General features: G+C 33.3%; 2 protein-coding genes across 2 annotated transcripts; one reads left to right on the plus strand and one right to left on the minus strand.

The window, feature by feature from the left end:
* Nucleotides 1-6,172: 6,172 nt before the first annotated feature.
* Nucleotides 6,173-11,542, minus strand: LOC117911641. The gene is given in 2 exon segments (XM_034826044.1): nt 6,173-8,167; nt 8,642-11,542. Coding segments are annotated over 2 exon segments (4,896 nt in total).
* Nucleotides 11,543-26,029: 14,487 nt separating this feature from the next.
* Nucleotides 26,030-27,431, plus strand: LOC117909992 (transcription factor MYB44-like). The gene has a single exon (XM_034824040.1). It carries the CDS (start codon nt 26,181-26,183, stop codon nt 27,090-27,092), a length of 912 nt encoding a protein of 303 aa, XP_034679931.1. The 5' UTR covers nt 26,030-26,180; the 3' UTR covers nt 27,093-27,431.
* Nucleotides 27,432-27,537: the final 106 nt, after the last annotated feature.

The raw sequence follows: 27,537 nt of genomic DNA on the forward strand, positions 1-27,537 counted from the left end.
ACTCTAAGACAATGGTATAACTAGTTGGACAACTTCATGAGCAATAATGGTTTTTTTAGATGTTAGGCAGCTCCTTGTTGCTATGTCAAGAGGTTTGACGACTCCTACATTATTTTACTGCTATATGTTAACAATATGTTCATTCTCACTCCCATTCCCATAAAACAAAAATGGCATAAAAGGAATGAATGTGATACAAGAGATGAAATTAAATATATATATATATATATATATATATATACACACATATAATTAATGGATAAATGAACCACTCCACCAAATCATACTATAATGATGAAAGGTTGATTTCACTCACCTCCCCTTAGGACTTACTAAATACAATTGGCTCCATGGGTTTGAAATTTTATCAAATAATTTTATTTTTTTAATAAAAATGAGGTGAATAAAAATAAGAAATGATAAATGATAAAAAAAAAAAAAAGTATTTAATAAAATTTCAAACCAATCAGGGTTATTCTACATAAATAAATGAAATTAACCCTAATAAAGAAATAGAAGTTCTTCTTCTTCCCATGAATATTTATTTTAAAATGGTAATAGAAATAGGAACATAATAAACTGAATTTGCATGAACATACATAAATAAGTCATATGTACTTGTTTCAAGTGATATGAAACATAACTAACATGGGAAAAATTTTTACTTGTCCATATTTTTCCTCCATTACCCCACATTGATCTCTATCTAATCTAATTATTGAAATGAATTAGCAACATATGTGTAAGTAGCAACTTATTTATATTAATTAATTTTTTTTACTTACTAACAATTAAGTTTATTTATTCATTTACTTATTCAATACTTCATTTATTATCTAAGTTAATCATCTATTGATTTTTTAGACCAACAAATTTGAATACTATTACATATGGTAGCATTGTTCTATTTAATCTTACAACACAAACTTCTTACCTAAAATTCCTCCAATATAAGCTAATATATTATACCAAAATTACCTTCAAAATATAAATAATGGTAGAAATTTATTAGAGAACTAAACTTTTAATTTCAAAATTTCTCAATTTTTTATATTTTTTAATAATTAATAATTAATAGCCTAACAAAGAGAGCTAATCCTCAAAGTTGCAAAAATATAAATCATAATTATACCTAAAAAATGCACATCAAATTAAAATATACACATGCTATGTAAAAATGTTTGCATATAGTTATAGTTGTTGACATAACACACTATATAAGAAATTAGCAAAAAATATGATTTATTATAATATGAATTAATTTTGATGTTTAACAAATATTGTTGGGTACAAAAATGCTACTCTTAAGCTCGAAGAAAGGTCATTTAAATAATGATGGTCAAATATCACAAAATGATTAGTTAACTATTATTGGATACCAATCGGTTTTTAGATAAGATGGTGAAAGCTTGTTTTTTTGTTATTATAACTTTTTTCTCGGTTGTTATATTGTGAAATAAGACAATTCAAAAACTTAAGAGTCAATGTAATAGCAAATATAATGTTTTTATTATTGAATTATAAGTATGAAATAATGATCTTTAAGATTTTATAATAATAATGATAAGAAAAATAATATATAAAAAATGTGTTGTAAATTGTTTGATGGTATCTTCCTAATATATTAAGGTTGCTTTATTTTCTCTATTATTATTATTATTATAAAACATAAATTTTAAAATTTTAAAAGATAAAATAAAGAAAATATAGAATAGAGGTAAACATAAAAATAAAAATCTTTTATGTCATTTTTTGGACTTATTAAAAAAGATGTAAGGCAGGCTCGGGGGTTAAAAAAAAAACATAAATAGAAAATTTCACAAAATGTATTACTATTCATAATTTATTTTATTCTATTTCATTTTTTTTTTCTCATGCAACCATTATCACAATTTATTTTTCATGATTTTTTTTAAAAATTTTATTTGATATCTATGAAATAAATTTCATAGGTGCATGATTCTCTTTGCTTTTAATTTTAAAAATTTTTACTTTTGAAATTTAATTAAACAAAACCTTATAAAAATTAATTTACAATAGAACTATTTTATCAAATTATGTATTATTCAACTATTGATAAAATTTTATTTATAGAGCAAAAACAAGGTTACCATTGACTATTTTACTGTTATTATAATGCTTACCCTTCAAGAAAAATTCCTAACTCCACCTGCTTCTTTATAAAAAAAATTGGTATTTCTATTTAAACACTTTTGTGAATAAGATGAAGACACTCGTAGCAATGCTTCTCGGAGCTAAAAATGTGCCCCAAGAGGGCACAAATAGATGAATTATTTCAGAAGGGTAAAAAAGAAAGAGACAATTGTATATAATGTAGTGGAAAGCAATCTTTCCATTTAGCCATAAGGTCAAGGGTTTAAAAACCCTATTGCAATTTTGATTTTTGAGGGAGGCATGTGCCCTTCCTAGTCCTTAACTAGCTCCGTCAATGCTTATCACTAAATATTCATACTCGTGACATGGTATAGAAAGTAGTCAAAGGTATCAAAACAAATCATCTTATCATCAATTTAGACCACAATTCACCAACATAAAATGTGATTCTTATACAAGGATCGAGCCTACCACCTTCTATTGGGATGAAAGTGGACAAAATATTTAAACTAGCACTAAATCCAGCCTGCAAGCGAGTAACTATAAGCAATATGACGTAATTATCCACATTTGCAAAGAACACGAGCTATTTCCCACATTCCCATGCACCCCTAGCATGATCACTAATCATGGTTAGTTTTCCATGAAGATGATTAGGTTGATGTCACTGACCGAAAATTCTCTATTGTATCAAAATACTTTGCCTTTTTACGTAGTAACTCTGGTCAAGAAAAACTAGAGAAAGAGTCACTACGGCTTTTGTAGTATTCCGGGTATCGTTCTCAGGGACTGGCTTATGAAAATTGTCAATACTAGAATAAATGAATTGTTTTTGTTTAAATCCTTAAGTGAAAAACAATAAGTGAATAATGTGAAACCAAGTAAAAGAAATTCAATTAATAAGAGAAAATGAATATTGATTTTAAATTCAATTGATTCAAGTTTGGGGTTTTCCACAATCCAACCTAGGGTATAGAAATTATAGAAAACAAGGGTATTTTAAGTAATATGATCTTAGGTTTTTGGGATCCTTGGCCACTCGCGATCAAGTTGGGTTCTATAACTCAAAATTGCATTCGAAACCTAATTTTTCCTTTTTAAAACAGATTCCTAAAACCATCAAATAATGAGATTGATTATCAATTTAAGATTTGGCTTTTTAATCCTTCCTACTCCTTATAGCTTTGTTTAGGGGCAAATAATGGCTGGTAAGACGAGGAAAACAAATGATCAAGAATTACCAAGAATCACTAGTATCGAGTAATAACCTACCGTATTATTCCCTAAACGAACTCACAAGGATAGGATAAAATAATAATAAATTGTCATCCAACCAATAATTAATCTCATTGTTATAGAAATTTACCCATTGTCCCTATAGATTTCCTAGCCCTTAGGTTTTCATGCTTCAAGCCCCAAGTTGGCTCTTAGCCTCTCATGGGGGTGATGTCACATTCACAATCCATAATAGGGTAAAAATCCATAATTTGAATCAAAAGAAACTAAAAACAATATATTCAATAGAGAAGAAAAAGAAAACAAACCAAAGTTCTCGTCTTCTTCCACCTTCAATGTCAAACTCTCCAGAAAAAAATCCAAGATTCCTAAAACCTAGAATTGAGAGAGTTTATATAATATTCTCAATTACCTAACATGTGGCACACTCTCATTGGCCACTTATTACAAAATAATTTCCTAAAAATGATTAAAAAGCAATAAAATGGTGATTTCTAGTCGTGTGGGGTCCACCTAGGGCGGATTGAGTGCTTTAGATGCAATTCTCGAGGTAGAGGAGGCGGAACATCAAAGTGGCAGTGGGTGAATTCGAAATTGGTGTCATTTCGAAGTGGAGGAGGTGGAACATCAAAGTGGCAGTGGGTGAATTCGAAATTGGTGTCATTTCGAAGTGGATTTCGAATTCACAAGTTGAATTTCGAAATCATAAGTTGAATTTCGAAATCATTTCGTAATGACCCTCCAGCTTGGTGTAGTTGTCTTCAAATGGCCATAACTTCTTCATTTCAGCTCCGATTTGCAAACCGTTTGAAGCGTTGGACTCCTGACTTCCCGAGCTTCGAAACGATATATAGTATGTATATAATGGACTCCAGAAAGTGCTCCAAATTTGTCCTCAAAGTCAGAGTATATAATGCCATCAGATTTTTGAGTTCTAAATTTCCATGCAGCTCAATCTTGCTTTATGCCTCACTTCCCATGCTTTCTTGCCTTCTTTGTCACTCCATAATGGTCATTTATCATCCTCCAACCTCATGATATCCTTGTTTTGCCTTTCCTTACATTCAATGAGTCTTGACTCATTTATTTCCTCATTTAGCCCTTCTTGATCTTTCGAAATCTAAAGTCATTCAATTTGCACAATTTTCTTCCCTTGAACCTGAGATAAATCTCCAAAGTATAGATTAAACTCATGGCTAGGGCCTTAGCATTGATTTAGGTCAAGTTGGGTGATTTGAATGTCCTTTGGTGCACAAATCATATCGAATATGTGCCATTAGAGCACATATTTTGGCTCCAATCATCCCCCTCAACCTAAACTTTGCTAGTCCCTAGCAAATGAAAAGAATAAAGAAGAATGAAAAATATGTAATGAGATTCATGAAACCATATTAACTCAACATAACATGTTTCACACACAAGATACCCAAGTAGACAAATTTCTTAGAATTGAGCAAGATGACACAAGATATGCAATTTCTTAGTTTTCTCACCTTATCTTCGTATACATAAATGTGCATCCATGTTTAGCATTCCTCTTAGTGTCTCTTGATTTTCCCTTGATTGGTTCTTTCCACCTAAACCTCATGTGCTTAATTTTGGTGTCCCCTCATAGTATTTTTCTTAAGATTTTTTCTTAAACTCAAATTTCATCATTCTTTAAGTTAAAGAGGAGGAAAATTTATTTTGATTTTTCTTTCTTAGTTTAGGAAATCTCCTTCTATATGGCTTAATAGGGATCCACCGGCAACTCCCGAGTTTTCACCCAAGGTACCAGGTATTGAGGACCTTTATAGGCCACTTACCCCTCAGGTATCACCCTAGCTCAAGGTAGAACAAGGTCGAATTTCCCAAACATTTTTTTTTCATTTTTCATTTATCTTTTTTTTTTTTTTTTTTTAAACTGAGTTTAGCTTATGTAACGAGCAAGATACCGATGACTCCTAACCAGTTGGTTTTGGGCACCAGGGCTTGAAGACACAAGGCCATTACCCCCTCAGATAATTGCTCAAGCTTAAATCAGTCATTTTTAATTTTTTTTTTTTTTTTTCATTTCCTCATTTTATTGCTTAAGAACAACTCTTTTTAAGCTAAAGAAATTATCTTAATCAAGATACCATAAGGGTACACGTGCTTTGTGTGTGCTTTGAGTCTTAAATAGAAAATAACCATCAAAGAAAAATTGAAGGTATTTCAAGAATTCAACCTAACTATTTTTGCACTTAAATGTATATAAAGATAAGGTAAGTGAACTAATACTCTTGCTCTAACTGCATTTTTTTTTCTCAAATTCTAAAGAAATAATACTACTTAAAGCATTCTCATGCCAAATAAACCATGAGTTACCAAGGCAAATCAAGAATCTCATTAGCTAACCAAAGATGACATGCAAACTTTTGAAAAAATTAGGGCTAATAGGCTAATGAGCCTTTCCCCCTCAACCTAAATTACACATTGTCCCCAATGTGTAGGATAATGGGTCAAAAGAAAGGAAAAATGAATATGTTACCTCAAGATCATCAGGTGAGAAGTTTGTTATGTGGACTTCATATAAACTGTAGGAGCTTTGTCACCTTGAACACATGTGAGGCTTACCTTTTCACTCCCTTGAAGTTCGCATTTACCTATATCACTTGGATATTTGCAAGCTAAGTTGCTACAACTCATAAACTCATTAGTAAGTTAAAAACAAAAATAAAAAATAAAAAATGCTAACCATATTGCTAATGACTAATTGAAAATGCAAAACTAAATAAAGGAAAATAAAAAAATAAAATAAAACAAAATAAAAGTTTTACCTACTGGATTTTCAGAAAATGCTTCAACCCTTTTGAACATCCCCATCAAGAAAATGGAGATTCTCCTCTTGTGTCTCAAATCTTTCAATGAAATGCTTTAGGCGCTGACCATTAACTTTGAATTCATTACCTGTCCTCGGATTTTGAATGGTCACGGTGCCATAAGGGAAGACTTCCTTTACCACATAAGGGCCATTCCACCTTGACCTAAGCTTTCCTGGAAAAATGTGAAGCTTGGAGTCGTACAACAACACCTTTTCACCTTGCTTGAACTCCCTTCGTAAAATAAGCTTGTCATGGTAGAATTTGTGTTTTTCCCTTGCATTTCGTAGGCATTCATAACTCTCATTTCGATATGCCTCAAGTTCATTCAAATTATATTTCCTTTTAGCGCCAGCTTAATCCGAATCAAAGTTCATCTTCTTTACAGCCCAATATGCACGATGTTCGAGTTCTACAGGCAAATGACATGCTTTACCATAAACAATTCGGTACGGTGACATGCCAAGGACAGTCTTATAGGCTGTCCTATATGCCCAAAGTGCATCACTCAACTTGGTAGACCAATCTTTTCTTGTAGTATTGACTACTTTGGTGAGGATTCTCTTAATTTCCCGATTTGCTAGCTCAGCTTGCCCATTCGTTTGAGGGTGATATGGGGTGGACACTTTATGCCTCACTCCATATTTCTGCAAAAGAGTGGAAAAGGGCTTATTACAAAAGTGTGAACCTCCATCACTAATGATTGCTCTCGGAATGCCAAACCTAGAGAAAATATTCTCCTTTAAAAATTTGAGCACCACTTTGTGATCATTGCTCTTGCATGCCACTGCTTCTACCCATTTAGAGACATAATCCACTCCCACCAAAATATAGAGATTGCCAAAAGAAGGAGGGAATGGTCCCATAAAGTCCAGGCCCCAACAATCAAAGACCTCAACAACACAAATATGATTTTGAGGCATTTGATACCTTGTGTTGATTTTCCCCAGTTGTTGACATTGTGGACAACTTTTGCAATGAGTGTTACAATCCTTGAACATAGTTGGCCAATAGAATCCACTCTGTAGAATTTTTGCTGAAGTCTTCCTTGAAGCAAAATGACCTCCACAAGCTCCTTCATGGCACATTCGCAATATGTCTTGTTGTTCATCCTCTGGAACACATCTCCGCATAATTTGATCCGGGCAAAACTTATACAAATATGGATAATCCCAAGCATAGTGTTTTGCCCGCGAAAGAAAATACTTCTTTGTTTCCATGTTCCATTCTGATGGAAGTTCTCCAGTTGCCAAGTAATTGACTATATTTGCGAACCAAGGCAACTTCTCCACTGCACAAAGTGCATCATCAGGAAACTCATCATTAATTTGTGCTTCCTCAAAATGTGACTCTACTTTAACTCGGGAAAGATGATCAGCAACCACATTCTCTACCCCTTGCTTATCCTTGATTTGAATGTTAAATTCTTGAAGGAGAAGGATCCATCTGATAAGTCTTGCTTTGGCATCCTTTTTGTTGAGTAGATATTTCAAGGCCGAATGATCAGTAAAAATCACTATTGAAGTTCCCAAAAGGTAGTTCCTTAATTTATCAAGTGCGAACACCACTGCAAGAAGCTCCTTTTCAGTAGTTGTGTAGTTCTTCTGAGCATCATTGAGGGTTTTACTAGCATAGTACACCACATATGGTTTTCCATCCTCCCTTTGACCTAGTACGGCTCCCACTGCATAGTCACTAGCATCACACATCAACTCAAATGGGAGAGACCAATTTGGAGATCTCACAATTGGTGCAGTAGTGAGGAGTGACTTTAGCCTCTTGAAAGCTTCTTGGCATGCTTTAGTCCATACGAATTCTGCATCCTTAAGTAGTAAAGCACAAAGAGGTTGAGCGATTTTTGAGAAGTCTTGTATGAACCTTCTATAAAAACCTGCATGTCCCAAAAATTGTCTCACCTCTTTAACAGTAGTAGGCGAAGGTAGCTTTGAGATGAGCTCAATTTTTGCTGGATCTACCTGAATGCCCTCTTTAGAGATGATATGACCAAGTACTACCCCTGAGGTTGCCATGAAGTGACATTTCTCCCAATTTAGGACCAAATCCTTCTCAATGCACCTTTTCAAAACTTTTTTCAAATTTAAGAGACAATCATCAAAGGTCTTCCCATAAACAGTCAGATCATCCATAAAAACTTCCATGATTCTCTCTACCATGTCACTGAAAATACTAAGCATACACCTTTGAAATGTGGTTGGTGCATTACAAAGACCAAAAGGCATGCGCCTATAAGCATAGGTGCCAAATGGGCACGTGAATGTGGTTTTCTCCTGATCCTCCAATGCAATGGCAATTTGAAAATAGCCTGAATAGCCATCCAAGAAACAATAATAGTCATGACCAGCTACCCTCTCCAAAACTTGATCTAAGAAAGGTAATGGAAAATGATCTTTCTTGGTGACTGCATTCAACTTCCTAAAATCAATGCATACTCGCCAACCTGTAGTCAACCTTGTAGGAATGAGTTCTCCTTCATCATTCTTCATCACAGTTATCCCGCTTTTCTTAGGTACTACTTGAGTGGGGCTCACCCAACTACTGTCAGAGATAGGATAAATAATACCTGCATCTAAAAGCTTCAATACCTCATTTCTGACTACATCTTGCATAAGGGGATTTAGCCTTCTTTGTGGTTGCCTTACTGGTTTTGCATTCTCTTCCAAATAAATATGATGCGTGCAAATCAAGGGATTTATCCCTTTCAAATCTGAAATGGACCAACCAATCGCTCCTTTATTCTCTTTAAGCACCTTCAAAAGTCTAATTTCTTGCTCTTCAGTTAATGTAGCTGAAATTACCACAGGTTTTTCTTCATTTGCCTCTAAATAAACATACTTTAAACCATGTGGTAGGGGCTTTAACTCTGGTTTGATGATCTCCACCTCTTCCTTTTTGCTTTCTTCATCATTCTCAACACTGTTCAAAGATTGAATCATATATTTTTCTTTCCATTCTGTAGCAACTTGAACACATTCTTCCTTAACGATTGTAGAGAAAAATTCATCTATATTTTCTTCCATTAACTTTTCTGTGTGTTCTTGCACCAAGGCCTCTATAAGGCATGCTTCCTCATTTTCCACATCATCATGGTCCATTGGTTGCTTGCATAAATTGAAGACATTCATTTCCACTGTCATGTTCCCAAAAGATAATTGCATCAATCCATTTCGACAGTTAATGAGAGCATTGGTTGTAGCAAGGAAAGGTCTCCCAAGAATAATTGGAACAGAATTCATACCCTTTTTCAATGGTTCTGTATCTAACACCACAAAGTCCACTGGGTAGTAGAACTTTTCAACTTGCACCAAAACATCTTCGACTACTCCTCTGGGTACTTTAATCGAACGGTCTGCTAAAGAGAGTGTAATGGTAGTAGCCTTAAGCTCTCCCAATCCCAATTGCTTATAGATTGAATATGGAAGCAAATTCACACTAACTCCCAAATCTAACAAAGCCTTTTCCACGAATGAATCTCCAATCTGGACTGAGATGGTAGGACAACCTGGATCTTTGTACTTTACCATTGCCTTATTCTCAATGATGGCACTGACTTGCTCGGTGAGGAATGCTTTCTTGCTTAATTTAATCCTTCTCTTCACAGTGCATAAGTCTTTGAGGAACTTTGCATAAGCAGGAACTTGCTTGATCATATCAAGGAGTGGAATGTTGATCTTCACTTGCTTCAAAACTTCCAAAATCTCTAAAGTCTTATCCCTCACTTTGTGTCTCTGCATAGCTGAAAGGAAAGGCAAATGATTGGAAACACTCATTTTATTTTTGCTCACAATGACTTCCTCATTTTCAGACGCTTTCTCATTTCTAACATTTTTCTCCACAGTTGGTTCATCTCTAGCAGGAATATCTTCACTTATAGGTAACTTGGGCCCTTCATATTCTTTCCCATTTCTGAGTGTGATAACTGCATTGCAATCTTCCTTTTGCACTTCAGAAACTTCATTTACTCCTCTCGGATTTTTCTGTGGTTGAGCTGGGAATTTTCCTTTCTCTTGAGATAAACTTACAGCAAGTTGGCTCAAAGTGGTTCGAATATCCACTAGTTCTTGAGATGTTTGAGCATTTATCCTACTTTGATCTTCATTACGCTTGTCTTGCTTCTGTATAAACTCTCTCATCATGTCTTCCAGGCTTGAGTTAGATGATGAGGTTTGATGTTGCTGTTGAAAATTCTGAGATGGCATACCTTGTGGTTGAAAGCCTTGCTGCCCATTAGTCTGATTACCCTGAAATCGGTTTCCTTGCTGTTGAAACTGGCCATTGTTACCTCCCCTCCATGATAGATTTGGATGATTCCTCCAACCCGGATTATAAGTGTTGGAATATGGAGAGTTGCTAGAATATTGCCTGTATGTCCCTAAGGCATTGGCTTGCTCCGTAAACATATCTTGCACTGCAGGTAGAGTGGGACAAGATTGCACACCATGTTCCGTAGACTTACATATCAAGCACAGTTTAGTTACCCCCTCATTGACTATTTGTACCTCTTGAACTCCCTTGGATTCCAAATCATCCAACCTTCTCATAACGGTTGCTAACTTTGCTTGGACATCTAAACCCTCTGGTAAGGTATACACTCCACTAGCTCTTGCTCTGTTCATTGTTCTATCTCTAGATGGTTCCTTGACGATTGGTTCATCCCAACTTCTAGATACCTCAGCAACATAATCAAGGAATTGAAATGCTTCATCGGGGTTTTTATTCATGAAATCTCCTCCACACATAGTCTCGAGAAGTTGTTTCATTGGTGGTGCCATGCCTTCATAGAAATACGAAACTAGCATCCAATTGTCAAATCCGTGATGGGGGCATGCTGCAACAATCTCCCTGAATCTTTCCCAACATGCAAAAAATTTCTCATCCTCCACAGCCTTGAAATTCGAGATCTCCTTTTTCAATGCACTGGTTCTATGTGTTGGAAAGAATTTCTGCAAAAACACTGATTGTAGATCACCCCAATTTCTGATACTATAGGGTCTAAGACTATTTAACCAAGTCTTAGCTTTATCCTTCAATGACAAGGGGAATAACTTCATGCGAAAGATCTCCAAAGGAGTGTTGGCTTCTCGGAAAATTGAAACGATGTCCTCAAATTCCTTGATGTGAGAGTATGGATTTTCATTTTCTGTCCCCCTAAAAATGGGTAGTTGAGACACCACTTGAGGCCGAATGGTAACATGATCATGATTTTGAGGTAGCATAAAACATGATGGTGTGCTCAACCTAGGAGGATTTAGAAGCTCTCTCATAGTTCTTTGGCCCTGCACAGGTGGTCGTGGCCTGTTGTTATTACTGTTGAATTCTTCAGTGTCCTCCATATCTGGTCGAGATTCCTCAATTGTTCTTTGAAGTCTACCTGAAAGATCTCTTTCCCAACCAAGCATAAAATAGAAGAAAAATATGTATAAAGATAAAAAAATAATAATAATAATAAAAGAACTAAAACAAAGTAATTCACTATATCCTAGTTATGACGATTGCCAATCCCCGGCAACGGCGCCATTTTCTTGACCGAAAATTCTCTATTGTATCAAAATACTTTGCCTTTTTACGTAGTAACTCTGGTCAAGAAAAACTAGAGAAAGAGTCACTACGGCTTTTTTAGTATTCCGGGTATCGTTCTCAGGGACTGGCTTATGAAAATTGTCAATACTAGAATAAATGAATTGTTTTTGTTTAAATCCTTAAGTGAAAAACAATAAGTGAATAATGTGAAACCAAGTAAAAGAAATTCAATTAATAAGAGAAAATGAATATTGATTTTAAATTCAATTGATTCAAGTTTGGGGTTTTCCACAATCCAACCTAGGGTATAGAAATTATAGAAAACAAGGGTATTTTAAGTAATATGATCTTAGGTTTTTGGGATCCTTGGCCACTCGCGATCAAGTTGGGTTCTATAACTCAAAATTGCATCCGAAACCTAATTTTTCCTTTTTAAAACAGATTCCTAAAACCATCAAATAATGAGATTGATTATCAATTTAAGATTTGGCTTTTTAATCCTTCCTACTCCTTATAGCTTTGTTTAGGGGCAAATAATGGCTGGTAAGACGAGGAAAACAAATGATCAAGAATTACCAAGAATCACTAGTATCGAGTAATAACCTACCGTATTATTCCCTAAACGAACTCACAAGGATAGGATAAAATAATAATAAATTTTCATCCAACCAATAATTAATCTCATTGTTATAGAAATTTACCCATTGTCCCTATAGATTTCCTAGCCCTTAGGTTTTCATGCTTCAAGCCCCAAGTTGGCTCTTAGCCTCTCATGGGGGTGATGTCACATTCACAATCCATAATAGGGTAAAAATCCATAATTTGAATCAAAAGAAACTAAAAACAATATATTCAATAGAGAAGAAAAAGAAAACAAACCAAAGTTCTCGTCTTCTTCCACCTTCAATGTCAAACTCTCCAGAAAAAAATCCAAGATTCCTAAAACCTAGAATTGAGAGAGTTTATATAATATTCTCAATTACCTAACATGTGGCACACTCTCATTGGCCACTTATTACAAAATAATTTCCTAAAAATGATTAAAAAGCAATAAAATGGTGATTTCTAGTCGTGTGGGGTCCACCTAGGGCGGATTGAGTGCTTTAGATGCAATTCCCGAGGTAGAGGAGGCGGAACATCAAAGTGGCAATGGGTGAATTCGAAATTGGTGTCATTTCGAAGTGGAGGAGGTGGAACATCAAAGTGGCAGTGGGTGAATTCGAAATTGGTGTCATTTCGAAGTGGATTTCGAATTCACAAGTTGAATTTCGAAATCATAAGTTGAATTTCGAAATCATTTCGAAATGACCCTCCAGCTTGGTGTAGTTGTCTTCAAATGGCCATAACTTCTTCATTTCAGCTCCGATTTGCAAACCGTTTGAAGCGTTGGACTCCTGACTTCCCGAGCTTCGAAATGATATATAGTATGTATATAATGGACTCCAGAAAGTGCTCCAAATTTGTCCTCAAAGTCAGAGTATATAATGCCATCAGATTTTTGAGTTCTAAATTTCCATGCAGCTCAATCTTGCTTTATGCCTCACTTCCCATGCTTTCTTGCCTTCTTTGTCACTCCATAATGGTCATTTATCATCCTCCAACCTCATGATATCCTTGTTTTGCCTTTCCTTACATTCAATGAGTCTTGACTCATTTATTTCCTCATTTAGCCCTTCTTGATCTTTCGAAATCTAAAGTCATTCAATTTGCACAATTTTCTTCCCTTGAACCTGAGATAAATCTCCAAAGTATAGATTAAACTCATGGCTAGGGCCTTAGCATTGATTTAGGTCAAGTTGGGTGATTTGAATGTCCTTTGGTGCACAAATCATATCGAATATGTGCCATTAGAGCACATATTTTGGCTCCAATCAGTCACACATGCCAATTGTGAGATAGTGTTCATATAGTCTCGAGAGGCCAAACCAATAACCTATTTTGTTTTGAAGATTATTGTTTCAAACAACAAATCAAAACTTATATTATATTAGAAATACTTGTATTTGGTTGTCGAACTATTCGACTATTGTTATAAACATATCATAATTGTTAATAGACCTAAATCATATCAATTTAAGCTCTTAAGAAAGTTGCTAAATTTATATCTATTTAAGAAAAAATTGGTAGTTTGATCTTAATAACCTTCTTACAAAAGAGCTACTTCTTGTGCTTGGGCCTTCAAATCAAACCCTAGAATTATGTACCAAAATGAAATTAAGGTACACTTTGTTATGATGAATTCACAATATTCCAAAAAACACCAGGATTTTTATACCATTTCTTTGTGTAAAATTAAATAGGTAATAGCAATTAGCAGCAATAAATAAATAAATAAACTCATGCAATGGAAAAAGAAATCAGACACTAGAATTTTTACATGGAAAACTCCCCAATGCGAAAGGAAAAACCACATGACCTAGTCTAGTTCAAACTTCCACTATCAACAATAATGGGTTACACCTGTCTTCTCTAGAATAATCTCTAGAGGCTACCAAATATATCAAGAGCACATATAGTCTTGGATTATATAATCTCTCTTGGCAAAAATAAAGAAAATTGGAGAAATAATACCCAAAAAACATGCTACTGTTCATGGGCAGTAACACCAGTTCTTGAGTTCAAAATCTGATCTCCACCATTCAGATTGTAGCTACTTGAGTTTCGAACCTCTCTTCCAAATTTCAACTCAATCAGACCACAGATGAAGTAGGATCGATTCTTTGATGAAATCTAGACAGTGAGATGTGTTTTTCTTTTCTTTCTTCTCTTCTCTCCGTTTTTTTTATTATTATTATTGTAATTGACTTGGGCCCCAATAATATGGGGCTCACTCTCTCACATACGAGGAAGCCCAATAAATCTTCCCATCCCGACTATGTGAGGGGTTCTACCAAGCCCGCTTGCTTTCTACAGAATTGTAGTTTCTCTGTATGTATTGGTTTTGTCATCATATTTGATCGATTCTCATCAGTATGGATTTTCTTAAGGCAAAACAATTTCTTCTCTAGTGCATCATGAATCCAATGATATCTCACATCAATATGCTTGGATTTAGAGTGAAAAGTTGGATTCTTACTGAGATGAATAGCACTCTGACTATCACAGTAGAGTAGATACCTTTCTTGCTATAGACCTAATTCTTGTAGGAACTTCTTCATCCACAGTAACTCTTTGCTAGCTTTAGTGATAGCAATATACTTAGCCTTTGTGGTCGACAAAGCAACACATTTCTGCAACATTGATTGCCATGACACTGTTCCCCCTGAAAAAGTGATCAAATAACCAGAAATAAACTTTTTGGAACCAACATCCCCAACCATATCTGCATCTGTACATCCTACAAGCACAGGTTTTTCAATCCCAAAACATAAAAATGTCTTAGAAGTACCCCTTAGATACCTGAGAATCCATTTCACTGCAGCTCAATGTTCTTTGCCAAGATTAGAAAGGAACCTGCTACAACTCCAACAGCATGAGCAATATCAGGCCTCGTGCATATCATGACATACATCAAGCTACCCACAGCTAATGCATAGGGCACCTTTCGCATTTCTTCTTTTTCTTTCTCACTTGAAGGACTATGTTTGGAACTTAGCTTTAGATGACTTCCAAGTGGAGAACACACTGGTTTTGTCTTGCCTATGTTGAACTTGTCTAAAACCTTCTTAATATAGCTTTCTTGAGATAGCCACAATTTTCCATTCGTCATATCTCGAGAAATCTTTATACTAAGAATTTGCCTTGCAGGCCCCAAGTCCTTCATTTCAAATGATTTGCTCAACTCCTTTTTCAATTTATCAATTTTACCAGTATCATGACCAACAATCAACATGTCATCCACATATAGCAAGAAAATAATAAATTCTCCATTAGAGAATTTCTTCACAAACACACAATGGTCAGAAGCAGTTCTATCATACCCATGCTCAACCATGAAGGAATCAAACTTCTTGTACCACTATCTCGGTGTCTGCTTGAGACCATACAAGTTCTTCTTTAGTCGACACACTAAGTGTTTCTTGCCTTTGATTGTAAACCCTTCTGGATGTTCCATATATATTTTCTCATCTAAGTCACCATGGAGGAAAACAATCTTCACATCAAGCTGTTCAATCTCTAGATTCATACTAGCAGTCAAGCCTAACACAACTCGGATCGAAGACATCTTAACCACGGGTGAGAAAATCTCTTTAAAGTCAATGTATTTCTTTTGACTAAAACCTTTCACAACCAATCTTGCATTGTACCTTGGTTGTGATCTATTTGGTTCAGGCTTTCTTTTCAGTACCCATTTATTCTTTAATGCTCTCTTACCCTTAGGCAACTCCATCAATTCATAAGTGTTGTTCTTATGCAAAGACTTCATCTCTTCATGCATAGCTCTCAACCATTTTTTTTCTCATCATGCAACAAAACCTCTTGATAATTTTTTGGCTCTCTCCCACCAGAAAGCAACAAATACTCATTACTAGTATACCTTCTGGAAGGTTGACACTCTCTAGTAGATCTTCTTAACTGTGTTTCAGTAGGCAACTCTGAAGTAGCTTGTTATTACTGTTGTTCTAGGCCATCATTCTCAACTATAGGATTTTCTTCTACATCATCAACTGCAGACTCATAATTTCTGTCAACTATATCAGCATATTCTTCTTGCATAACTTTCCTGTGTTCGTTATGTCCCATAGAGTTAGGAGCGACTGGACCCAAATCAACATGTTCTTCACTAAAAGGCTTTTGGCTTCTTAACCTGATCCAAGTCTTCAATGGTTTGATCTTCAAAGAAGACAACATCTTTATTTCTTATAATCTTTTTGGTAGTTGGATCTCATAACCTGTACCCAAACTCTTCATCTGAATAACCCAAGAAGATACACTGTTTAGTTTTACTGTCAAGCTTGGACCACTCATCTTTAAGAACATGAACAAATGCCCTACAGCCAAACACTCTCAAGTGCTCAAAAGAAACAAATTTTTCTGTCCAAATCCTCTCTGGAATATCACCCTCTAAAGGATATGATGGAGACAGATTAATCAAATCAACGGTTGTCCTCATGGCCTTACCCCAAAAAGACTTAGGCAATTTTGCATGAGAGAGCATACACCTGATTCTATTACATATGGTTCTATTCATTCTCTCAGCTACACCATTTTGTTGTAGGGTCTTAGGAATCGTCTTCTCAAGCCCGATGTAATGACTTCTGCAGTATTGTTCAAATGGCCCCCTATATTCACCATCATTGTCTGCTCTGACAGATTTTAACTGCTTGTCAATTTGTCTCTCAACCTTCACATGAAAATCTTTGAATGCATCAAGTACCTAGTCTTTGGATTTCAAAGCATATGCCAACACATTTCTTGAATGATCATCAATAAAATTCACATAATAAAGTGCACCACCAAGAGTATTACTTTGCATAGTACAAACATCAGTGTGAACTAAATCAAGAATATCAAGTTTTCTATGTGAAGGAAATCTACGAAATGCAACTCTACTTTGCTTTCTAGAAAAATAATGTGTACAAGGTAATAGTGACGTACCTTTAATTGGTAGAAGCTTCTTTCTAGCAAGAACCTGAAGTCCTTTTTCACTCATGTGACCAAGCCTCTTATGTCATAGCTCAGTAGAGGCTTCATTCTCAACAATGTTCACCTCTCCTTTGACTAGTCTCGCTTCTGTCTTGTAGAGGGTGTTGTTTTTCTTCCCCCTAGCTAACAAGAGAACCCTTAGCAAGCTTCCACTTACCCTCTCTAAGGTGACTATGGTAGCCCTCATCATCAAGCTTCCTAACAGAAATCAAACTAAAACGCATTTCAGGAACATGTCTAACATCTTTTAAAATCAATTTGCACCCAATGCTAGTTTCTAGCTTTACATCTCTCATGCCAACAATTTCACATTTTGCTTCATTACTTATCCTAACCCAACCAAAACTGTCATTGGTGTAGGAAGAGAAGAAATCTCTACGTGCAGTGATATGAAACGATGTTGTTGTATCATCCACCCAAGTGGAATCTTGTCATGCAAGGTTTACACACGCATCATCACAGACAATGATCGTATCACCATCAGATGCAACTACTGCAATGTCTTTGTCATCTTTCTATTCTTCACATTTTCCTTTAAACTGTTTTCTTCTGAATTTTATGCACTCTCTCTTAATGTGCCTTGGCTTGTCATAATAAAAACATTTTATCTCTTTTCGGGACTTTGACTTTCCCCTTAACTTGTCACGATTATAATCACTAAAAGGTTTTCTGCTTTTACTTCTCCTCCACCTCTCTATAATAAGTGTTTTGGTATTAGAGGAAATACCTAACTCTTTTCTTCTTGTCTCTTTATTAAACATACTGTCTTTTACCATGTTGACAGTTATTACACCATTTGGAGCTGAATTACTCAAGGATACCACCAAAGTTTTCCAACTGTCTGGTAAAGAACTCAACAAAAGTAAAGCATGTACCTCATCATCTAGCTCAAGCTTCATGGTAGAGAACTCATTCAACAATCCTTGAAAATTACTGAGATGCTCTGCAACACTATTACCATCCTTGTACTTTAAATTCACAAGTCTTCTTATCATAAAGGCTTTGTTCTATGTAGTTTTTCTCTCATAAAGACTCTAATTTTCTGTCAAAGGCTATATGCAGCAACTTCCTTGGCTACATGATGGAAGACACTCTAATCAACCCACTGCCTAATCTGTCCAATGGTTTTCCTATTTAATTTCTTCCACTCATCCTTAGTTGTAGTAACTGGCTTATAACCTCTGCATTTAATGGGCTCAAACAACTCTTTGCAATATAGAATATCCTCCATCCTAGTCTTCCAAATTGAATAATTGAAAGCTGTGAGTTTAATCATTCCACTGCCAACCTCCTCCATTTAATTCACACAAGAGATCCCAGTGCTAATCAACTTGTCTCTGATACCACTTGTTAGGTGAATTTACAATATTCCAACAAACACCAGAATTTTTCTACCATTTCTTTGTGTAAAATTAAATAGGTAATAGTAACTAGTAACAATAAATAAATAAACTCATACAACGGAAAAATAAATCAAACACCAGAATTTTACGTGGAAAACCCCCTAATACGAAGGGAAAAACCACGGGACCTAATCCAATTCAAACTTCCACTATCAACAATAATGGGTTACAACACTTGTCTTCTCTAGAATAATCTCTAGAGGCTACCAAATACATCAAGAACACATATAACCTTGGATTATATAATCTCTCTTGACAAAAACAAAGAAAATTGGAGAAATAGTACCCAAAAACACGTCGTTACTGTTCATAGGTAGTAACACTAGTTCCTGAGCTCGAAATCTGATCTCCACCGTTCAGATTGTAGCTACTCGAGTTTCGAACCTCTCCTCCAAATTTCAACTCAATCAGACCACAAATGAAGCAAGATTGACTCTTAGATGAAATCTAGGCAGTGAGATGTGTTTTTCTTTTCTCTCTTCTCTTCTCTTCTCTCCGTTTTTTTTTTTAATTTTTTATTGCAACTGATTTGGGCCCAAGAATATGGGCCCACTCCCTCGTATGTAGCCCAACGGACTCACAAAAGCTTCTACTAGTAAGTACTAACCACTTCAAGACCTTGCTCAGTTGCATATATGTAAATCTCCTGTCGCACTGAAGCCCCATGCGCCAGCATATTTGCATATATCCATGAGTATGTTAATTGGATTCTAGATTTTAGATAGTGAAATCACTAAAAATAAAAATTTTATGTTCCATGCTTTCATAATTTCATGCTTTTTAGGTTATATTTGGTTCTCGAAAATTTAAAATTTTAAAGAAATAAAATAAAGAAGAAAAATGAAAGAAAAAAAAATTAAAAATTAAAATCTAAAGTTAATAAACAAATTTTCATGTTATTTCAAATTTATTTTATTTATTTAATTCTTTTATATAAAAATTAAATATTAAAAAAATATATAATTTTTTAATTAATTTTAATTATATTTGATTTTCTTATATTTATTTTATAGTAAAATCAAATATGAAAAAAAAAAATCATTTTTTTAATATTTTATGGTATGAAAAAATTTATTAAGTTTAAATTGCTTTTATTTTATTTGTTTTTTTCTCTTTTATTTTTTTATTTTATACCTCACTTGAAACTTTTCAAAATTGTTTAAAATAAATTTAGTAACAACTTAATTATGAAAAATAAAATAAAATAAAACTAATATTTAAATAAATAAAAGTTAGTATAGAAGTCTAGAAGGAACCTTCGTATGATAAGGATAAAAAAAAAAAAAAATCAAAAGTATAGTGACTTTTTGGTTGCTTATATTCCAGCATGCCCTCGTGAACAAAGGACAGGTGAGTGAGGTCAACCAGTCAACCCAAAGAAACATGTGCTCTGCTTTGGAAAACAAACCTTTTTAACTTTTGTTAGTTATTGCTGTAGATTCCCCAATCCTCATCCTGTATTGTTTCTTCACCACGTGTATATCGTTCTGTTCTTTTTGCGCCACGTGTACCCTCATCATTTGTTCTCTCCTTCAGCGTTATCCTTGACTTTTGGGCAAAAAATTAAAATAGCCTTTTATTATTAAATATATATCACTTTTTGGCCAATGAAATATCGGTTAAATTTTAACTTTTTCTCTCTCTCTCTCTCTCTTCTTTTTTTTTTTCTTTTTTTTTTTATAATTAAGAAAAGGTTTTGAAAATATTAACTATCAGCCTCACCCAATTTTTATTTTTATTTTCAATTTTTAATATGCTTTAAATTTTCCTCACTCATAAGTATACAATATTTTAATAAAATTAAAATTCAAGCATTGAATATTTCATCGGTTTAATAATTATAAATATGTGTCATAGTGTTTTTTTTTTTTTGAAGGTGTTTTTATTTTGATTAATTTTAGAAAAATTATCTAATAAATATTTTTTTATGAAATATTATAAATGTTTTTTTAATTTTTTAAATCTCACTAATTTTTTTTGAAGTAGTTTTTAAGTTAAAACTATTTTTTTAAGTAACATTCCTAAGGATGATAAAGTTTGACACGAATTCATGAATACGGCATAAATCCAATATGCTTTTTACAAATTTGGTTTAAATTTATATCGATTTGCATAGCCCGTTTAATAAATATGTGATTTTTTTATCAACCTATATAACATAAATTTAACCCAAAATGACTCATCTAATAATTTTAATATTAACTTCATTATATTTTTAAATTATTTAATTCATATTTGACTCATTTAAAATTTATTTTTAAATAAATAAATCAATTGAATTATAAACATATTTGATTGAAACATTCATGATATACGTATATATAAGATCTAATTTAACTTGATTATTATTTTTAGGTTTATATTTTTTTACATGATTATTATTTGAATCAGGTTTGATTGGGCTATATAATAAAATACTTAAATTTTTATACAACACGCTAACATAAATTACCTCTCCTAAACATTTCCAAATGTACTTTAAATCACATTATTCTAATTGTTTATCTTATTAAATATGTTTACTCCTATAAAACTATTTTAATTACTTTTTAATACCTAAATTATAAAATATATTAAATTAATTTAAATCACTAAATATTAACTATTAAATTTTATCGAAATATATCCAAACAACACTCGTACACGTATTCATTTCTGGTTTTTATTGCGTGGCCCCTTTGCCACCTTAAAGGACAATTCAAGACCACGTTTTTTGATGTCTCGGGTGGCTACAATTTCTCATAAGGGTAACGAATCCAAGGACATGTGACCAACGTTGGAAAAGAAAGCTTTAATATTTTTTTATATACATCGTATCAACGAAAACATCTTCCATTGTTCTTCACCACGTGTTAATCGTTTTTTATTATTTCTGACTACGTAGCCCCTTCCACACCATGCAAGGATCCGAAATGTTTTATTATTTCCTTCATATTTTTGCAATAGAAAAAACTAAAATTATCACCAATATATATTTTTATTTTCAGAAAAAAATGCATGTAATAGCAACTTAACATCCCAAAAATTTGTAAATTATTTTTATATACTACTTTAAATTAAATTTATTTATTTAAAATTTTAAATTTATATAAAAATTAAATAATTTAAAAATGTATAAGTATTTTTATTAATTTTAATTATATTTTATATAATATAATCAAATATGAAACTCGTTATTTTTGTTAACATTTTTAGTGAGATATTAATTTGATGCTATACATTTTTTATGAATAGGTTCCTTCCTAAACTTATATATAAAATACCTTTTATTTAAATTAAAAAATGAAGTTTCAATTATTAATAAAGGTTTTCGTTCAAAAATGAAGTTTTAGTTAATAATTGTAATTTTAAATTAAAAAATGAAATTTTAATTAACAATAATTGATATTTCAACCTTTTTTTTAAGACATTTTTTAATAACATGACATTATTAAACAATAATTTCTTTTTATCTTATATTTTTTAAAAAAAAAAAAAAACCTAAGTTAAAAAAGGCATGACTTTACACTTTCTCGTGAGCTACTTACCATGACTTCATGATTAAACAATAATTTTGTTTTTACCTTATATTAAAAAAAAAAAAAAAGACATATTTAATATTTTAAAATACATTATTTATTTATTTATTTAATAAAAAATCATGTAAATTATTTCATAGCACTCTTCACACGCTTATTATGGTTTAAGGTAAATTTAAAGAATTTTTTAATCTAATGGATGGTGTATAATGACAAAAGAATTGAAAAAAAAAAAAAAAAAAAAAAAACCATTGCATTTTTATTTAATTTTTCAAAATATAAAGTAATAAAAATCAAAATTAAAAAAATTAGAATCACCTGGGAGGTGCACTGCTCTGGGAAAGAAGAATCTTGACAGGAGATTACTCTCTTTCCAATTCCCTTACACAAAGTGACAAAGGTTTCAATCCTTCAAGAATATGTATTAAATGTAGGGTCGGTTAAATTGCTGAATAGGTGAGACCCACTCATAAATTAAATAAAACCTCTATAAAATAATATTTTTAAAATAAAAAATTATTATATTATCAGAGTTATTGATTTAGCAATAGATAAATAATTTATTAATAAATAAAAAGTTTTTTTTGCTACATTAATTGAATAAAAAAATTCTAAAAATATATATATAACATAAAAAATTAATATCGTAAAAGATAAAAAGATTTCAAATATGTGATCATTTTGAGGAGTGAATTGAGGAAAATAATAATTATAAAAAATTACTCAATACTTTATTGTTAAGCTTTTTTGTTATTATTATTAATTTATATTTCCTTAAATTCTTAAAGATTTTTTAAAATATTATTATTTTATACATTAAACAAGATTATTAATTTAATACACTAATATGACTTAAGACTATAAAATTTTATTAATAAAACAAAATTATTAATTTATCGGGTATTTATTTATAGGCTTTACAATATGTGATAAATTCTTTATAGTTATACTGAATATAAATTTTGAGACATAATATTTATTACTATAAAACCTATATCAATGAATTTGTAAAATAACATTTGTTATTACACATTTTTATAAGTGCTAAAACCAATCAAAACATCTTTAAAAACTTAATAACATAGATCAAATGCGAAAATAAAGGAAGAATAGAAACATATCTCCTATCATTAATGATTTGAGAATCATAAAATAAAATTTGATATTCAAATGGGTTGAGGTACTTCTAAACCTTTAAAATGATGGTGTATATGTGTTTGAATAAAGATTGAAGGCTTAGGGACCTAATCACGAAAACTCTATTTATATTCAATCTGCTCATTATACGATCAATGTCATAATTCATGGTTGTTAATGGGATTAAAAATAAAAAACTAAATCAACAAAAATTCTAGAATTGATGGAAAATTATTGGCCAGATTCCTGGATCCATTTAGGAAAATCTAATTGTTTTATCTTTTTTTCTAATTCATTTTAAAAAATTAACATTTTTAATTGTATAAAAAGGTAAAGATAAGCATTATAGGAGCTATTGTCCCACCTTAATTATATATATATAAATAGTATTTGTAAAACTAAATAAAAAGAGAAAAATATTATTTATAAATAGATTTTATAAAAAAATTATTTTATATGTATTTTAAAAGCAATTTTGATTAAAATGTTTTTAGTTTTTAATGGTATTGTTTTGATTTGTATAAGTAAAAATAATTGCTTTGACATTGTCTAATACAAAAATAAATTTTGAAATAATCATTTATTAAAGAAGAGGATGAGTGTCGTACCTCAATAACTTTACTTTAGTTTGTATTAATAAATTTAACGGTCTAAAACTTCCATTCAATCTAATTGCTCTAGTATTTTAAAATAAATAATAACGGCTCTAACTGCTTAATGACTTTCACAACAAAGTCACCTACCATCCCTAAAGCCTAAACTTGGAGGTTAGTAATTCCATCATCCAAAACAAATAAATAACTAATATCAAGGTAAAATATGATTAAGGATAGTTTAAGATTACGCTAATTATTTTATAAAAATAATTAAATATGTTCAAATAATTGGATAAAGATTTTAAAATCATTTTAGGATATAATCAAAACTATTCAAAGTTGGAAATGATAACGGTTTGTTCAAATACGTTAAAATAAATTCAAAATTATTAAACGTTGAAATTAATAACGGTTTTTCAGATAATTTAGAATAAAATAAAAACCGTTGAAAATCTATTACAAAGTTGAAAATAATAATAGTTAGTTCCATCTACTTCCAACTGTCAACGGCCTATTAGCCCTTTTAAGTCATCAACAACTATTATTTCAACCATAAGAAAATTTAAAAAAAAAAAAAACCCTAATTTTTTTATAAAAAATAAAATAAAATACATGCAAGATTTAAAGTATTTTTTTTTATAAAATCCAACTAGCAATGATCTTATTTTTTAAAAAAATTAAATAATTTCATCTTTTTTCTAATTTAATTTTTTTTAAAGCCACCAATCCAACAAGACCTATTCACTTTCTTTTAAGTCACCAACCCCTTGTCATTTCCACAATTCCTTAAAAAATAAAAATAAAACCATAATTTATTTTTTGACTTTTTTTTGTAATTTTGATAAAATAAAAATTTTTTAAAATATTTTTAAAAAATAAAAAATAAAATAAAATGAAATGAAAATCACCTGGAAGGTCCACCGCCTGACCGAGCGTGTGAAGGGCCCACCCAGAAGCCGTTAAGGAAGGAAGAATCTTGACAGGAGCCTACTCACTTTTCGTATACAAAAGTGTGTAGAGTTGCAACCCTTGAAGAAGAGGGCATTAAATGCTGGGTCTGCAAAATAGGTAATGCAATTCAAGTATTTTATGGAAAACAATTTAAACCCATTCTAAATATGAATTTTATGTTATGCTATTTATGACCATAATATCTGTCTCAATGAATTTATATAATTTAAAATTACATTTATTAGTAAAAAAATTATCTTTTGGGCAACCCATTTGATGGGTTTATCTTTTATGATCACATAATAGGAAAAACCAAGTGTTCTAGATTTTCATATGATAAAAGATTATTAGGAAAGACTTATTGCTTTCTTATCTGATGGTTATCTGTTTGTTGACCAGTGGGCGTCGGTGTTGATTTAGCGTTACAGTTAATGGGGTTCCGTTTTGTCAGTTCAAAATTAGGGACTGAATGGGTGACCGCCATGTGTAGGTAAAAGGGCGGTTGGGGTGGAGTCCCTGTGGCAGAGTTTACAGCCAGGACTGACAGAGTGGCAGCGGTGATCCACTCTACTCCCTCTCTACTCTGTTTGTCGTTTTGTCCAGCTCGGCATTTTCGTGCCAAACGTTCTAAGAATTAAGAATGGGAACTTAAATCCAAATCACTCACCTAATGCCTTCCAGCCTGTTAGTCAAAATTTTTCAACACACTCAATTTCTCGATATTTTCAAACGTATCCTGGAATTTGAAATTTATTTTCACATTTGTAAATAAAAAAAATTTATGTATTTTTGTTCACTTTTGGAATGATTTAAAATTTAAAAATAATTCTCCAATTTGCTGTCAAGCAAACAGGCCTTTGAAGGCGTTGAAACAAGAATAGGAGAGACTTCACTCTCTCGAGCTTTCGATTTGGCGAGATTTTGATGGGATTCTGTGATATCTGAGTGCCTACGTGGCGACGCGTGTGGGCGGTACAGCTGTAATTGTGCAACTGGTTACCTAGAGGTAGCGGTAACCATAACGCCCTTTACCCGTTTTGGTTAACCGGCTGTATTGGTTACACTAACCTACCCTTTATAAACCCCTCTTGCTAATCCCTAGTCGTCTCGCAAAAGAGGCTCTTCTCTCACCGCCTCTCCCTCGCCCTCTCTTTCTGTGGGTTGTTTTCTTCTGGTTGTTGTTGTAAATTTCTGATTTTAAGGGTTTTTTTTTTCTTAAATTTATTTTCCTAGGGTTAGGGTTTGGAACCTGATTCTACAATGGAGGCTTTGCAGAACGAAGCGGATCGGGTCAAGGGTCCATGGAGTCCCCAAGAAGACCAAGCTTTGCAGCGTCTCGTGAAGCGTTACGGTGCTAGGAACTGGTCTCTGATAAGCCGGTCGATACCGGGTAGGTCCGGCAAGTCGTGTAGGCTCCGATGGTGTAACCAGCTGTCGCCTCAGGTGGAGCACCGACCATTCACGCCGGAGGAGGACCGGAGAATCATTGAAGCCCACGCAAAGTACGGAAATAAGTGGGCGACGATCGCGAGGATGCTCAATGGCCGTACAGACAACGCGATCAAGAACCACTGGAACTCGACTTTGAAGAGGAAGTTCGCGGCGGAGATCGAACAAGTGCCGGCGCCTGTGTCGGTTGATAACGAAGGATCGCGGCCTGAGAAGAGGCAATCGAGCGGTGGCGGCCCCTCGATGCCAGCAACGGGGCTTTGCTTAAGCCCTGGCAGTCCTACTGGATCTGATGTAAGCGACACTGGCTTTCCCGTAGTTTCTTCTCCAAATCTGTATCGACCTGTGGCAAGAACTGGAGCGGTCCAAGTGCCTCCTCAGCAGTTTGAGCCATCCTCGAAGAAAGACGATCCTCCAACGGCGCTCACCCTCTCCCTCCCTGGAACTGAGACCTACGAGAACGAGTACGAGTCTCCACCTCTCGACTCTGCTCCTCGCCACAACAAGCTGGCGTCTCCAGAGAAGCAACCGGCTCTGACCTTCTCCATGCCGGAGAATCCTGAGCCGATGACCTTTGGTTCGGACTTTTTCCTTATGATACAAGACATGATCAAAACTGAAGTGAAGAACTACATGTCAGGACTTGAAATCAACGAGATATGCTCGCAGAGTGAGGGAAATATCAGAAATGCTGCTATTAATCGCATTGGCATGGGCGATTGAGATGAGCAGTAGTAGAGTTGTTTGGGAAGCGAGAAAAAAAAAAGAAGAAACAAACTTTCGTTGTTCTTTTGTTAGGTGCTTTTGTTTCCGAGGAAAGTCGTTTTGGCCGTGTACAGGAAAATAGCGGAAATATGTAGAGAGAGGTGGGTACAATTAGAAGTTAATGGGTGAGAGAGTATTCTAGAGAATCGGAGGGGAATAACCAAAAACAAATGAAATGGAACTTGTTAGAGAAAGTTATCTATTAACTAGAACCGCCTTTTTCCTTTTATTTAAACAATTGTTCACACAGTTGATTACAACTTATAAGACAATCCCTCTCTCATTTATTTTCCCCAATTTTTAACTTCCTCTCCCTCCTCTCTCTCTCTACTCGTACTGATTTTCTAGTGTTAAAAGAAAACGTCGTCGTTTTCATTTTTTAAATTTCTTGCTTGGAGGCCAA

This window comes from Vitis riparia, chromosome 3 (assembly GCF_004353265.1).
Source record: "Vitis riparia cultivar Riparia Gloire de Montpellier isolate 1030 chromosome 3, EGFV_Vit.rip_1.0, whole genome shotgun sequence".
Lineage (NCBI taxonomy): Eukaryota > Viridiplantae > Streptophyta > Magnoliopsida > Vitales > Vitaceae > Vitis > Vitis riparia.